Source organism: Heloderma suspectum, chromosome 3 (assembly GCF_057233095.1).
Source record: "Heloderma suspectum isolate Gila_16-S chromosome 3, 16-S_ref, whole genome shotgun sequence".
NCBI classification, from domain to species: Eukaryota; Metazoa; Chordata; class Lepidosauria; order Squamata; family Helodermatidae; genus Heloderma; species Heloderma suspectum.
This window is the reverse complement of record NC_139460.1, coordinates 241,406,592-241,423,551: the sequence shown is the minus strand read 5'-3', so window position 1 is coordinate 241,423,551 and position 16,960 is coordinate 241,406,592. Positions and strand designations below refer to the sequence as shown.

At 41.7% G+C, this 16,960-nt stretch overlaps 1 protein-coding gene across 19 annotated transcripts in view; it reads right to left on the bottom strand.

The window, feature by feature from the left end:
- Window positions 1-16,960, bottom strand: part of ATE1 (arginyltransferase 1) — a 102,928-nt gene that overhangs the window by 13,774 nt on the left and 72,194 nt on the right. The window contains exon 12 of one of the 19 annotated variants that reach the window (XM_084846036.1): window positions 11,888-12,031. The exons of the other annotated variants lie outside the window; for them this stretch is intronic. Coding sequence (XP_084702162.1) covers window positions 11,984-12,031 — 48 coding nt within the window. The 3' untranslated portion in view covers window positions 11,888-11,983. Of the gene's footprint in view, window positions 1-11,887; window positions 12,032-16,960 lie in introns of those variants that run through there. 19 annotated transcript variants of the gene reach the window in all.

The following is a 16,960-nucleotide window of genomic DNA, read 5'->3' as shown; positions in this document are numbered from 1 at the left end:
TTAAGACAAGTAAATTTAATTAACAAAAATCTGCATTAAGGACAAATCTTGTTTACTTTCTTTCAGTTTTCATTTAACTTTTGCCGTGTCGAGCTGGATACTTTCACACACAGATGTATTAAACAATAATCTAACATATGTCTTTGATTCATCATCAGCATGTACATGAAAAAAAATGAGAAAACCATCACCTTATGAACTTTTTATATTGATATATACAGAATCTCTAACATACTAAACTTTGACAGTTCATTATTTCATTAAACAGAATATTCAGTGATAAATTACTCCACTATTCTTACTCTTTTATCCCATCACCAAGCACTCCATTTTGTATATGGCATAAGAATGTGTTTTAAGCTAGATTCAAGTCACCAGTGGTGACTTTACATATTGGCTGCACCTGCAAACAACACTAAACCATGTTTTGGTGTTATGAAGATGAGCTGCAACAAACTTCCAGTTCACGCACTCACCCCTCCACATGGTCATGAAGAATTTGGGAGCTTTTGTATCTGTTTCTAATTAACATTTTATTGTGATATCTAAACCCAGACAAACTGTGGTTAATCTTGACAATGGTTGTTGAAACAAGCCAAGTTTATAAGCCACAGCTTTGGACATCACAATGGATTTGGACATCACAATGAACTGCAGGTATCAGAGAGAAGCAAAAGCTTCCAAACTCCTTCTCATGGGCATAACAGAGGAGGGGGGTGGGATTATGTGAGCCTCGGGTTTGCTATGACTCATCCTCATAATGGTCTACCCATTCTTCATTCCATCCCCTCATGAGAGCATAAAGCAGTACTCTCCACTCAGGGGGCCCATTCACATGTCATGACAGCCCACTGTGCATTAATTTAAACAAGCCAAAGGTTATTTTAGGATTGAATAACCCTCAAACAACCCCTGCCCCCTGGGTTTGCACAACATGAAAAGCAACAGCAAGTCAGGTGCCTGTGGGTGTCATGTAAAAATGGTGCCCGTGGGCTCCCGGTATAACACAACAGGCCCATGCTGGTAAATTAAACTATGGTGGGCTGTCGTGTTGTACGAACCAGTTCAGGGTCTATTCTCGCAACAACTTCAGTATGTGATGACTGTTAGAAAAATCCTGCTTATGTTAGACTCCCAAGCCCATGTATACCCAGCTTAAGGAGATTCATAGTGACACATGAAAATATCAATCCTACACTTGCCTAGAGGAGAAGCTCATTATGTGCTAAGACTTAACAGGGGCTGGGCTTTTCCCCTGTAATGAACAGAAAAATGACAACAGAACACCTTTGTTCCAAATAGTAGTCCCAAATAATAATACAACTACATGCTTATTTGGCATAATGTGTCTCCCACTATTCATGGGGTATCCCACCATAAAGTAGCTCCCCTCCTAGAGGGCTGTCTTAAGTATCCTAAGTATTTGCACAATTATTTCTTGTTTCAGCATTTCATCACATACACTCAATATGAGAGGAAAAGTAGGGAAGTGTATCCAAGGGAAATAATACATTCCGGATGGAAACCCTGGAAGGATCTGCAGTTTGGATTGCACAGTACCCAATGTGTACACAAGCCACAACCACTAACCATGACACTAGTCCATTGTAGTTTTGTTGTTGTTCAGTCATGTCTGACTCTTCGTGACCCCATGGACCATAGCATGCCAGGCCTTCCTGTCCTGCGCTCTCTCCCGGAGCATGCTCAAGTTCATATTCATTGCATCCGTGATGCTATCTAGCCATCTCATCCTCTGCCGTCCCCTTCTCCTTTTGCCTTCAGTCTTTCCCAGCATCAGGGTCTTTTCCAGAGAGTTTTCTCTTCGCATTAGGTGGCCAAAATATTTGAGCTTCAGCTTCAGTATCTGTCCTTCCAATGAGTACTCAGGGTTGATTTCCTTTAGGATGGACTGATTTGACCTCCTTGCAGTCCAGGGGACTCGTAAGAGTCTTCTCCAGCACCACAGTTCGAAAGCATTAATTCTTCGGTGCTCAGCGTTCCTTATAGTCCAGCTCTCACAGCCATACATTACTACTGGGAAAACCATAGCTTTGATTAGACGGACCTTTGTCAGCAAGGTGATGTCTCTGCTTCTTACTATGCTGTCTAGGTTTGTCATAACTTTCCTTCCAAGGAGCAAGCGTCTTTTAATTTCATGGCTACAGTCACCGTCTGTGGTGATCTTGGAGCCCAAGAAAGTAAAATCTGTCACAGCTTCCATTTCTTCCCCTTCTATACGCCAGGAAGTGATGGGGCCAGATGCCATGATCTTAGTTTTTTTAATGTTGAGTTTCAAACCAGCTTTTGCACTCTCCTCTTTCACCCTCAACAAGAGGCTCTTGAGATCCTCTTCGCTTTCTGCCATTAGGGTGGTATCGTCTGCATATCGGAGGTTGTTGATAATTCTCCCAGCAATCTTAATTCCAACCTCTGATTCATCCAACCCGGCATTTCTCATGATGTACTCTGCATATAAGTTAAATAAGCAGGGTGACAATATGCAGCCTTGTCGTACTCCTTTCCCAATTTTGAACCACTCGGTTGTTCCATGTCTGGTTCTTACTGTTGTTTCTTGACCCTCATACAGGTTTCTCAGGAGACAGGTAAGGTGGTCTGGTACTCCCATCACTTTAAGAATTGGCCACAGTTTGTTGTGATCCACACAATCAAAGGCTTTAGCGTAGTCAATGAAGCAGAAATAGACGTTTTTCTGGAATTCTCTTGCTTTCTCCATGATGCAGCGAATGTTGGCGATTTGATCTCTAGTTCCTCTGCCTCTGCGAAACCCAGCTTGTACTTCCGGTAGTTCTCAGTTCGCATGCTGCTGAAGCCTAGCTTGTAGGATTTTGAGTATCACCTTGCTGGCATGTGAAATGAGCGCAATTGTGCGGTAGTTTGAACACTTTTTGGCGTTGCCCTTCTTTGGAATTGGAATGTAAACTGACCTTTTCCAGTCTTGCGGCCATTGTTGAGTGTTCCAAATTTGTTGGCATATTGAACGCTGCACTTTAACAGCATCATCTTTTAGGATTTTAAATAGCTTAGCTGGAATACTGTCATCTCCACTAGCTTTGTTGTTACTTATGCTTCCTAAGGCCCACTTGACTTCACTCTCTAGAATGTCCGGCTCAAGTTCAGTGACCGCACTATCATGGCTATCAGGGACATTCAGATCTTTCCTGTATAGTTCTTCTGTGTATTCTTTCCTCTTCTTAATCTTATCTGCTTCTGTTAGGTCCCTGCCTTCTTTGTCCTTTATCATGCCCGTCTTTGCACAAAACATTCCCTTGAGATCTCCAATTTTCTTGAAAAGATCTCTAGTCTTTCCCATTCTGTTGTTTTCCTCGATTTCTTTGCATTGTTCAATTAAGAAGGCCTTCTTGTCTCTCCTTGCTATTCTCTGGAAATCTGCATTCAGTTGGATATATCTTCCCCTTTCTCCCTTGCTTTTCGCTTCCCTTCTTTCCTCAGCTACTTGTAAAGCCTCCTCAGACAGCCACTTGGCTTTCTTGCATTTCTTTTTCTTTGGGATGGATTGAGTTGCTGCCTCCTGAACAATGTTACAGACCTCCGTCCATAGTTCCTCAGGCACTGTCTATCAGGTCTAATCCCTGAAATCTATTCCTCACCTCCACTGTATATTCATAAGGGATATGATTTAGGTCATACCTGAATGGTTTAGTGGTTTTCCCTACGTTCTTCAATTTAAGCCGAAATTTTGCAAGAAGCAGCTCATGATCTGAGCCACAGTCAGCTCCAGGTCTTGTTTTTACTGACTGTATAGAGCTTCTCCATCTTTGGCTGCAAAGGACATAATCAATCTGATTTCGATATTGACCATCTGGTGATGTCCATGTGTAGAGTCGTCTCTTGTGCTGTTGGAAAAGAGTGTTTGCTATTATCAGCGTGTTCTCTTAGCAAAACTCTATTAGCTTTTGTCCTGCTTCATTTTGTACACCAAGGCCATGCCTGCCTGTTATCCCGATGATTTCTTGATTTCCTGCTTTAGCATTCCAATCCCCTATGATGAAGAGGACATCTTTTTTTGGTGTTAGTTCTAGAAGGTGTTGTAGGTCTTCATAGAACCGATCAACCTCAGCTTCTTCGGCATCAGTGGTTGGGGCATAGACTTGAATTACTGTGATATTGAATGGTTTGCCTTGGATTCATACTGAGATCATTCTATCATTTTTGAGATTGTACCCCAGGACTGCTTTTCCCACCCTTTTGTTGACTATGAGTGCTACTCCATTTCTTCTAAGGGATTCTTGCCCACAATAGTAGATATGATGGTCACCTGAATTAAATTCGCCCATGCCTGTCCATTTTAGTTGGCTGACTCCCAAGATGTCAATGTTCAATCTTGCCCTCTCATGTTTGACCACCTCCAGCTTACCTTGATTCATTGATCTTACATTCCAGGTTCCTAAACAATATTGTTCTTTACAGCATCGGATTTTCTTTTCACCACCAGACACATCCACAGCTGAGTGTCCTTTCGGCTTTGGCCCAGCCGCTTCACTCTTTCTGGCGCTGCTTGGAAATACCCTGTGCTCTTCCCCAGTAGTATATTGGACACCTTCCGACCTGAGGGGCTCATCTTCTGGCGTCATCTCTTTTAGCCTTGTGATATGTTCCATGGGGTTTCCTTGGCAAGAATACTGGAGTGGGTTGCCATTTCCTTCTCCAGTGGACCACATTTTGTCAGAACTCTCCGCCATGACCTGTCCGTCTTGGGTGGCCCTGCATGGCATAGCTTATGGCTTCACTGAGTTAAGCAAGCCCCTTCGCCACAACAAGGCAGTGATCCATGAAGGGGCATATTATAGCCAAGGTCAGATAAGTGGCCATTTCTTCTTTCATTTGTTCCCCTTTCTTCTCCTCCTGCCAAAAAGAAATTCAACCAACCTTACTTGTCACTAGTTCCCTCTTGCAAAAGATACACTGAAAGAAAAATCTGTACATATGACATTCATTCAGACCAATGTAGAGCATGGCTGGATTTTTAATTGGAAACTTCTGCAGGCACGTTTGACAGTTCTGCTTTAAGGTTCTCTAATTGAAGTATTCTCACTCTGCCTTGCTTTGTGTTCAGGTTTCTGTGCTAAAACCAATCAAAAGTATCTCTAGACTTCTGTTCCAAGGCAAGGCCAAAGGTTTTAATGAAACTTAAGTCTGAAGATTTACTTTTTAAATATTCTGGAAAATCTGAGGGATTTGGTGAGTATTTGAGATGAAGGCACGTGAGCAGGGTTTGTTTTCACAGACTAAGCCCAATATGAAAAGTAAAAGCTCCAAGGAAAGATAATAGTTACAAAAAAACAAAGAAGGTCAAGTACCAGTAGCATAGAACAAACAGAAAAGGTTAAACACACATTTAATTCTTTTATCAGGTAAAGCATACATCTGTGTTTTATTTTTCCACAATAAACCCATTGATCTTTTATTAAAAGTGAATTAAGGCAGCCTTCATCTCAGTTTCCAGCCAGCTGCTTAAAAGAGGAGCCCTAACATTACATAAACAAAATAACCCCAAATTATCTACAGCAATGCATTAAGGCAAGACAGCCCCGCCATGAGAAAAAATGAGCCAGTCTAAAGGTTGATTAAATTCAGCCTTTTTCATGAAAGGGAACACCAATGGAATCCTATCACAGCAGTACCACAGCAGAGCCTTGCCCTTGATTTCATTATATAAACAGATAGGCATTATCCATCCTCAAGGGAGTACTTTACAAGTAAGTTTAGCTATTCTGTTTTCACAAACTGTGTTTAGACTTTACTACACAGAGCTGAATCAGAACCCACGAAGGGTTCATGCATACAACATGTGAAAAGGAATCACATATAGAATGGGACTGGAGCATTGGCCCAGTCTACAGTGTGTTCTGGAATCCTACAAGATCGAAGTTCCATGATGCCAGGAAAGCCCACCTCCAAAGGCTGTCCCTTGTAGAGGTCCACACCTGATGAATGGATGTTGAGGGTCGGGGCCAGCAGTGCCTTGCAACTTCAGGGGCAGGGTAGCAGCGTGGCCTGTAGCCCCACGGTATGTATGACATCCCTCTTCACACAATGCAGGTGTGAGTGAGTGAAGGGGACTAAAGAGCTAAACATTCCCATCCGCCCCTGCTCCCATTAATATTCCAGAACTTACATTTGGCGAGAACTTTGCCACACCTAACTTGGGCCTGGAAAATGCAAAATGTCAATTATTTTTGTTTTGGTAATATTGTTTAGGATATTTCATTGGTTCAAAGTGTCAGTCAGAAGTAAAATATTTATTTCTGACTAGTCGTGATGTGGGAAGCGTAGCCTTAATTTTTTCCAGTACAGTGCCTCAGTATCGTGTACAAGAATCTCTGTATATTAGTTATTGTAAGACAACGCAGCTACAGTGCTTATTTAAAATATTGATTTTAAAATTGTGTTTTACCAAGTCCAGCAGAAACACTGATAAAGGTGCACATACTCCATTTCGAACAGGTAAGCCTCACAAGACCAGCTAATTCAATTCACCCCAATCCTTCAGAACAATCACAAAGATATAACAAGCTTTCATACTCCTTGCTATGAGATGTTACTGATATGCAGCTCATTCTCAAGGGTATATTGTAGAGCCTATATATCTGGGATGGTTTGAATTTCCTTCCCATGGAGAATGTAGCCTTTGTAATAAAATTAAAGAACGTGAAAGTGAAAAACAAGTATTTTTTCCATTGTATTAATAATATTGCTCATGGTAACCAAGTAGGAGTGCCTAGGGGTGTATGGATTACTTATCCCATTCCTCTGGGGCCGTCCGCTGGGGGGGGGGAGCCCGTGGAGCCACCGGCCAGGGCCGCCCGCAGCCGGACTTCTGTCCGCTGCTGGGCTGCGGCCGCCGTAGTGGCCACCATTTGCGTCCCTGCGGTAGCCGTGATAGGCTACATATATATTTACGTAGCCTATCACGGCAAAAGGCAGGAACGCAAATGGCAGCCGCTACGCCATTTGTGTCCCTGCCTTTTGCCGTGATAGGCTACGTATATATTTATGTAGCCTATCACGGCTACCACAGGGATACAAAAGGCGGCCGCTACACCATTTGTGTCCCTGCGGTAGCCGTGATAGTTGTTGTTGTTCAGTCGTTAAGTCATGTCCGACTCTTCGTGAACCCATGGACCATAGCACGCCAGGCCTTCCTGTCCTCCGCTCTCTCCTGGAGTATGCTCAAGTTCATATTCATTGCATTGGTGATGCTATCTAGCCATCTCATCCTCTGCTGTCCCCTTCTCCTTTTGCCTTCAATCTTTCCCAGCATCAGGGTCTTTTCCAGTGACTTTTCTCTTCACGTTAGATGGCCAAAATATTTGAGCTTCAGCTTCAGTATCTGTCCTTCCAATGAGCAGTCAGGGTTGATTTCCTTTAGGATTAACTGATTTGACCTCCATGCAGTCCATGGGACTCGTAAGAGTCTTCTCCAGCACCACAGTTTGAATGCATCAATTCTTCGGCGCTCAGCCTTCCTTATAGTCCAGCTCTCACAGCCATATGTTACTACTGGGAAAAACATAGCTTTGATTTTACGGACCTTTGTCAGCAAGGTGATGTCTCTGCTTCTTACTATGCTGTCTAGGTTTGCCATAGCTTTCCTCCCAAGGAGCAAGCGTCTTTTAATTTCATGGCTACAGTCACCGTCTGTGGTGATCTTGGAGCCCAAGAAAATAAAATCTGTCACTGCTTCCATTTCTTCCCCTTCTATATGCCAGGAAGTGATGGAGCCAGATACCATGATCTTAGTTTTTTTAATGTTGAGTTTCAAACCAGCTTTTGCATTCTCCACTTTCACCCTCAACAAGAGGATCTTTAGATCCTCTTCGCTTTCTGCCATTAGGGTGGTATCATCTGCGTATCTGAGGTTGTTGAGAATTCTCCCGGCAGTCTTAATTCCGACCTGTGATTCATCCAACCTGGTGTTTCTCATGATGTACTCGGCATATAAGTTAAATAAGCAGGGCAACAATATACAGCCTTGTCGTACTCCTTTCCGAATTTTGAACCAATCGGTTGTTCCATGTCTGGTTCTTACTGTTGCTTCTTGACCCTCGTACAGGTTTCTCAGGAGACAGGTAAGGTGGTCTGGTACTCCCATCTCTTTAAGAATTGGCCACAGTTTGTTGTGATCCACACAATCAAAGGCTTTAGCATAGTCAATGAAGCGGAAATAGACATTTTTCTGGAATTCTCTTGCTTTCTCCATGATCCAGCGAATGTTGGCGATTTGATCTCTAGTTCCTCTGCCTCTGCGAAACCCAGCTTGTGCTTCCAGTAGTTCTTGGTTCACGTACTGCTGAAACCTAGCTTGTAGACTTTTGAGCATAACAGCCGTGATAGGCTACGTATATATTTATGTAGCCTATCACGGCAAAAGGCAGGCACGCAAATGGAGGCTGCTACGCCATTTGCGTCCCTGCCTTTTGCCGTGATAGGCTACATAAATACTTCCGTAGCCTACCACGGCTAAAGTAGAATGGAAATGGAGGCCGCAGACTGGGGCAGCCATTCACGGGGCAGTGGACGGCCAACAAAGGTAGGCTCCATCCCAGGGGGATTCCGCAGGGTGGATTGCTCTGTTCCGCCACGGACTCCGGGGGGCCAGATTCTAAAGAATTCGGCCTCACTGGAGTCCGTGGCAGAATTCTCTAACATCCCTAGGAGTGCCTCTGTGCTTGTGTGCTCTTTCCCCCCACCCCTAAGGCTCATGTGCTCCTTCCCACTCCCATTGCTAGCTAGTATTATCTATGGTTCAGCATAATGTTTGAACTGGTGTAATAAATTATTATTAACCACAGAAGAGAGGGGGGAATGTATGAAGGTGAGGGGTAGAGATGTCAGAGAACCATAACGGAACCAAGTGAGTTTGTATTTTTATGAATCTGACCCATGGATTCTGCAGTAGACCAGCTTTCCCCCTGTGAGGTAGATTCCACAGACTTGTGGACTATTTTTCTAACCTTCAGGAATTTTCCACAAATTTTGACACAGCAAAAATTTAAAAACCTGGCCAAAATGCACATTTTCCCCACAGGCTAAAGCATGAATATGTGCAGTTTGGGGGAATTTGCACATTTTTGCACAAATGAATTTGTGCAAATTCAGAAACTAAAAAACATCCAATCCTGTCGATGGGCGAACAATGGAACGAAAGGCACCTGACAACCAGCGAAACACAGACGGAAGGGATTTTACACAATGTGTACATCCCTAATGAGCGGAGGGACAACAGATGGGGAGGAGCATGGAACCCTATGGTATACTTGTGATAGCCAAACTGGGCCATCATTCCCTTCCTCTTCATCCCCCGACATACCAGCTTTCTGGTACATTCTGGTCCTTCTGTAAGCTCCTGCTTCAGAAACTTTTGATATTTTAGGTGGCAAATTCTCTTTGAAGCAATAATTTAAGCTGTCAGGTTGCTCCCAGTTCAGAGTTTATACTGGGGGGGGGGGGAGAAGGATTAAAGGTGGCAGAGAAAAACATTTAGCACATTCTCACCTTGACTAAATTTTATTTCACACCTCTAGTACTCCACATAGTGAATAAAAGGGCTTGGATTGTATTTGTGGTAAATTATCAGCTGTGATCTGTTGGGAGCCTGCATCCATGCAGCTGTTACAATGATCTAACTATGTAGTAGCAAATCCAAAATCTGATATACCAAGATGCAAATATTTTTCTATATAAGTTGTGGTAGTAACTGTACAAAGTGCATTTTTCATCCTTGCAACCCATTAACATTCTTTAAGAACAGGGATAAGCAGATTTCATTAAAAAAAAGACAAAAAGGAAACTGCGGACATGCAAAAGAAATGAAGGATGGATGGATGGACTGATTTCTTATCGTTTTGAAGAAGATGCTATTAATTTTGTTTCTGTTAAACTGACCTCTTCTTGAGAGAAATCTGATAGTGTAGAAATTCTCATTTCCTTTTCTCTGCAGCAGAGTAGACACCACTGGACTATTCAATTTTCACTAGCTCTCTGGAGAACACTAACAAGCTTTGCCCAAGAAAAGGAAGGGAAAACAGCTTATTATATGTGGAGCATGTTGACTTGAAAATATTGAACAGCTCACTAGAGACAAAATAACAGGCTTCTAAAAGACGCTTTAAGGTGTGTTACCTATCTTAAATATAAGCATTCTTGGTTCTTGTAGGGATACAGTGGCTTTTCACAAGCTTAGGAAAAGTATCAATGACTGCCAGGTGAACTTCTGTATAAAAACAGTTTTAACAGAAACACTGAAACAAGAGCTGGAACAGACCACTTAGGTCATTTTGTCCTGCTGGGGTAGGAAGTTCCCTTCAGTAAGGGTCTCAATTTTGCGGTCTGTTCTATAGCTGTAAACATCTCAAAAGGAAATTCCTCCACAATGCAAATTCTATTCTTAGCAACGATATCAGGATTTTTTCCACTTTCCAATTTCAACCTATTAATCACAGTCACCTTGAACAGCATCCTGTCCTGATTTTTTTTTTTTTTTACAAAACCTAAATGGTTTACATTCCCTTTCATAAGACTGCAAACCCATTTTTTCCATGTATCTTGTAATTTCACCTTGGGGTGGGAGGCTTTCCTCTGAGGGTCCCCTCCAATGCTTGCTATGGAGACATCTAGAGTACACAGACTACAGAGAAAGGTATGACTGTGCTACTATTTTGTGACCTGCTGGCTTCAAAAACAAAGAACAAACATTACAGCGTTCTAATCTAGCCTTAATTTTAAAAGGTCAGTAATATGGCTTTTAATATATACATTTATTTTCCTTAATTTTTTAGATAAGCCTTATCAAATGCTCAGGAGAGTTTCTTGTTAGTCTTATCTGTATATTTACATGGCTTGATTACTAGTACATACTTATTCAAATGTTTTATCATTAAGATTTTTTAAAACTGCTTTTTTCATATAAAAGCCTTTAACATTTATTTTCGCACCAAACCTCCAACGCCAGACATGGTGGGTGGGCAGGCAGGGGATGGGGGCGGCACTCAAACTGAATTGTTTTTTTGCACTTCTATACCCTTATCTATGGTCTCCCCACTGCCATGACCCATCCATTGTTTACCTTCAAAACAGCTCTTTACTAGAAGGTAGGCTGAAAGAGAGTGACTGACCCAAGGTTACCCAGTAAGCTTCATGGCTTATGAGAGGATTTGAATCGACTCAGCCTTCCATCCTTCCGAGGTCGGTAAAATGAGTACCCACCTTGCTGGGGGAAAGGTAGTCACGACTGGGGAAGACAATGGCAAACCACCCCGCTACAGTCTGCCATGAAAACACCAGCGAAAGCGGCGTCCCTCTTGGAGTCAGCAATGACTGTGCTTGCACAGGAGGAACCTTTCCTTTTTCCTCCCTGGTCATAGTCCAACAGTAACATCCACTGCACCACACTGATCGTCACTATAGAATCACTTCAGATATTCATATCAGTAAGTGCATTTTAGAATCCAAAAGATGTACACCATAACCACTCAAGGTATTGTATCTGGTAACTTTAAAAGATCTTTTAGATGTATATATTTAATGGACAACACAATGTAACTACCCTAAGACCACTGTATGTCTTTTGAAGTACAACTTACTTCAAGCAGGTAAATGGAGATCTTTATATAATCAAGAGCATGCTACACATTTATGGCTTCTTATCTTTTGAGTTCCATACCCTAAACCATAACCCAGCAGATTAAAATGCAGGACTTCTGAACTGCACAAGCAGTCTACCAGATTAAAGATCTCTATGGGACTGACAGGGATCGCATTTTCTTTCTTGACCATCCCATGGCCTGTCATGAGTTGTATGATGCTGTTTTAATGGCCTGCAACATTCCTTGTTTTCTGATGTAAATACATATGTGTTAATGCTTCTATAGCCCTGTTGTGTTCTTTCAAACTTCCTTTAATCTTGTGCCAAGAGTCAGGAGTGCTGCTTTTTAACCCTCATTCAAAGAGATACTAACCCAGTGGAGAGCAGAAAATCAGGTAGAGGAACCTAACGAAGGAGAAAGAAAAATCAGGCTATAGAAAGTTGAAGTGAGATTATTCATCTCTCCTGCAGCTACATATTGAACTGCAAGAGTGAATCCATACACAGTACAGGCACTGAGAAGTTAACACACCAACAGCTACCATAAATTCTTAACAGAAACCAAACTCCAGACTTCTACTGTTTGGGGAACCATACAGCCAGGCCTTCCTTTGGAATGTTGCAAGTACTGGAGATGAATGAATGTCGGACATTTTTCTCGTGATGGAAAGCTACTGCATCATTACCACAATACTAGCAGAGGTACAATATTAATGACATAACCAACACAGATGCATCTTACCCAGTTCTCAAAAGGGCAACATTCTACTAACACGCACTGGTAATTTAATTATCACAGGAAGGTCTTACTGCTATTAGGTCCTACTAATGTCCAGTTGAAATTTATTTATCACAGGACATATTACATTGTAAGCACCATAGGCAGGGATCGGACTTCTTGTTTATTAGTCTGTAAAGTACCGTGCACCTTGATCGTGCCATATAAAAATTATGCCCTTGACTTCTTCAAATCCTCTCTCTTCATAATCTCATAGCATACTATCAAAGTAGGAACCCAACCCTCAGAAAGGGCACATAAAGCTCAAATGGTACTGTAAGATCCAGAATGGGAATGGAATGATGACAGTGCACTAGGATCCCTTCAATGGCTCTGAGATGAAGAGTTTACTTCTTTAATTTCATTCAGTTGAAATATAAATATCCCACTTTTCCTCTGGGGAGCTCAAGGTAACTAGCAACAACATAAAACAATAAACTCACAGTTTAAAATAATCCTTATAACAATAAAGCATGCAAACAGCAACAGAAAACAGCATAATAGTAAAATTAAAAAAAACAACAGATAAAAGCCATATTCATTACAGCAGCAATTCACAGCCCAAGTGCTTTCTAAAAAGAAAAGTTCTACCACTATGCAGAAGGCCATTACAGAAAAGGCAAGAAGGCCTTCCCTTGGAAGGGAATTCCAATGCCTAGGTGCAGCCACACCAAAAAAGGCCCTGTTCCTTGTCCCCAGAAAGAGTATTTCTGGGGATGTTGGGGCACACAGGAGGGCATCCGACAATTATCTCAATAGGCAGACAAGAAGGCAGGCATGCACAGGAGAAGGCAGTCCTTCAGATTTCCCATTCCCAAACCATTCAGGGCATTTAAAAGTCATCACCAGCACTCTGAATTGGTCCTACACAGAAATAGGAAGCCAGTTTCAACAAGCGAGTTACATGCTTCTATATGTTAACAGTGCAGTTGTCATATTCTGGATCAATTTCAGTTTCTGAGCACTCTTCAAAGGCACCCCTATATACAGTGCATTGCAGGAATCCAGATGTGCTGCAACTAAGGTATGTGTCACCCTGGACAGATGTGCATTCTTCAGGAATGGACTTAGTTGGCGCATCACCCTTGGCAGGGCAAAGGCACTCCTGAACACAGCTGAGACCAGAGCATTCAAGGTCAAGACCAGGTCCAAGAAACACCCCAAATTTTCATTCTCAATCATTTCAGTGTCTTCCTGGGCTACACAGAAAAAAAAATCTAGATTATACCATGCCTTCATGCCCCTTTAAATTTAACTACTGGTACTGTGCTTTGCCAAACCTGAAAAGCAGGTCAATGAAGATGGAACATTTTGTAGAACTTGCGCCAAAATACCTGCTCAGTGATAAACTCTTTTATACTGCATTTTATAGTAAGGGTGGTCAACATTTGTGTACAACACACTTCCATATGTTAGATAGACTCTTGTCAAGCTACCTTTCATTAAGCAAACATATTTAGCCGTCATGATTGTAGGAATAAGTAAACCCTTGAGCATGCATGGTGTTTCCAAAAGATCCTGTAAGCAAATCCATAGAATGAACAAAATGTGTGTTCTCATATTTTAAAGCAGCAAAGCAATTCTGTAAATTACTAGCTTTTCTGGAAAGGTAACTTCATGAAATAATGTTTGAAGAAAGACTTTGTATATTATGGTTGAGTATTTATCTCACTTGATTGCCCATTGTATTGATCTCCTTTCAATTACCAGAGAATAGGGCAATGCAGAGTGTATATTTGAAATTAGCTTATCTACTAATTAAAAATGAGTAAATATATAGCAAAATAAATACACACTGGGATTTAAAGAACTGTGTAACTAGAACTGAAAACCAAGTGAACTCTGGTCTTGTGTTTCTCAAAGAGCATCTGCCCTGCTACATGGCAGACCTCTTCTGAAAGGTAGAGGACTTTCAAAGGCAGTTAATGATATGGCATGGCAGTATGCTGTTCAAAGGAGAAAAACAAAAGTAAAAATCCTTTGGACATGCAAAGTCCTTGGGCATATCTAAAGTAGATCTTGGGATCCGAGGCTGTAATATAAGGTGGTATATACCATTAAATTTAGGGAAAGAGTTTGTGGATTCTAACTAGGCAGTTTTCATGAGGACACTGTTAAGAAGTTTGATTAGGAAGGCTTGCTTTTCATTACTATTTTGTATTATCTGTAGGCAATTAAAAAAACAAAACACTGAAAGCAACCATTTTGATTTGCATTATTTCTATTGAAATTTAAACATTCCTCATCATATTCCTGCAGGGGAATGTATGGCTTCCTTTTACTGACTGGGTGCAGAAAATGAATGGGGAAGATTGAGAATTAGAGACCCATGTTATGGATACAGCAGAACAGAACACATTCCATCTACTAAGGGCGCAATCCTATGCATGTTTAGACAGAGAAAAGGCCTACAACTCTCAGCATGCCTCAGCCAGCAATTGCGCCCTAAGTGTGTTGGGGCAAGACATCCTGGACTGCTTGTTGTTAAATGGTGTTACTTTCAGCTAATCAATATAATTCCCTGTTATTACACAACAGTTTGTATAATAGGCCCAAAATATCTAAATGAGAACTTGCTGAAATCTTTTAGGATCTTTAATGGGGAGAATGATAAATGATCCATCATCATACTATCATAAAGGTAACTACTGAATAATTTATCTTATGAATTACAAAATCCTGAAAAGGGTAAAAACTCTCAGAAGAGTATTTAGTGTTTCACCCTATGCTAAAACAATGGATTGAAAAGATTATGCAAGTAGTCCTTCAAGACCAATAAATATTATTTAGTCTACAACAGGTTTTGTACCTTGGTTCCAGACTGTTGATGACAGAAATAGAACGTTTTATGGATTCTTTATTGAGGTAAGATGTCTGAATGTTTATTCAAAGCTGAAACAATAATATCCAAGTGACTGACAAGAATAAAAAGAACTACTCTAAGAAACCAAATATTTTAAGTATGCACGTGGTCAGTGGGTTAAAGGAAACAAAATTAAGTAATCTTTTACTAGATATTTTGTGTCTGCTATATTTAACCACTTTAGTTTGTGCATTTTCTCCTTTGTACTAAAGCCCTAGGCTTGATGTGGGAAAGGGGAGGGGGTGCACAAGTTTAAATGACTGCCTCTGAAAGTTGAACTTTTCACAATATTTTTTCTTAATACAACTTACCTTAATATAGCCTGATGATGCGGCCAGGATCCTTGGAGAAGTGAGGTCTACCACATGTGTGCCGGACCCTTGCCCTACCTGTCTTATAAAAGCAGCCCAGGGGTGGTGGAGTAAGGGTGGTGGTTGAATGCCTCTTTATGGCAAGTTCTAATTCTGTTTTGTCTGAAGGAGCCAGTGAGTAATTTACAGCTAGTCTCCAATATTCCATTCTCAGTCAAGGTGTTGGAGCATGTAATGGTGTCTCAGGGCTTGTCTCCAGGGTTTCTGGATGAGGTGGATTATTTAGATCAATTTCAATCTGGCTTCAGGCCTGGTTAGGAGACAGAAACTACTTTGGTTGCCTTGGTAGATAATCTATACCAGGAACTGGACAGGGGGAATGTGTCCCTGTTGGTTCTGCTGGACCTCTCAATACCATCAACCATGGTATTCCTCTGGGGCATCTCTCTGGGATGGGACTTGTTTTATGGTGGTTCTGGTCCTTCTTGGAAGGGCAATGTCAGATGGTGGTGTTGGGGGACTCCTGTTCAATGCCCTGGTCATTGGTTTGTGGTGTCCCTCAGGCTTCCATCTTGTCCCCCACAGTATTTAATATACACATGAAACTGCTGGCAGAGGTTTCCAGAGTTTTAGGATTTAGTGCCACCAGTATGCTAATGACAACCAACTCTCTCTTTCCTTTCCATAGAGATCCAAGGCAGCTGCTCTGGTTCTAAATCAGTGTCTGATGTCGGTAATGGACTGGATGAGGGCAAACAAATTGAAGCTTAATCTAGACATGACAGAAGTGCTCTTTGTCAGTCAAATCAGATCAGAGATGAGGGATTCAACCTGTGCTGGATTGGGTTACACTCCCCTTGAAAACAAAGGTTCACAGTTTGGGTATACTCCTGGATTCAGCCCTGAACTTGGATGCCCAGGTTTCAACAGTGACCAAGGATGTGTTTGCACAGCTGAGGCCAGTGTCCGAACTGCACCCATACCTAGAGATGTCTAATCTGGCCACAGAGACACATTCTTTAGTTACATCCTGTTTGGACTACTGTAACAGGCTTTACATGGGGCCGCCTTTGAAAACTGTTTGGAAATTTCATCTGGTCCAGAATGCTGTGCCAGACTGTTGGTCAGGGCTGGTTTACTGGCAACAGATAGCTGGTAAAGCTGTTGTGACAACAGCTTTACTGGCTACAAGTCTGTTTTCAGGTACAATTCAAAGTGCTGGTTCTGACTTTTAAAGCCTGTCAATAAATAAATTTTTCCTTTAGAGATTTAGCTGCTTGTAACAAGTTCCATTTCGTGAGGAGGGGCTGGCATGCACTTGTTAAAATCACCTGCATGCGTTATCATAGGTTTTTCTAGTCTCCAGGCTTTCAAGGTCGGAG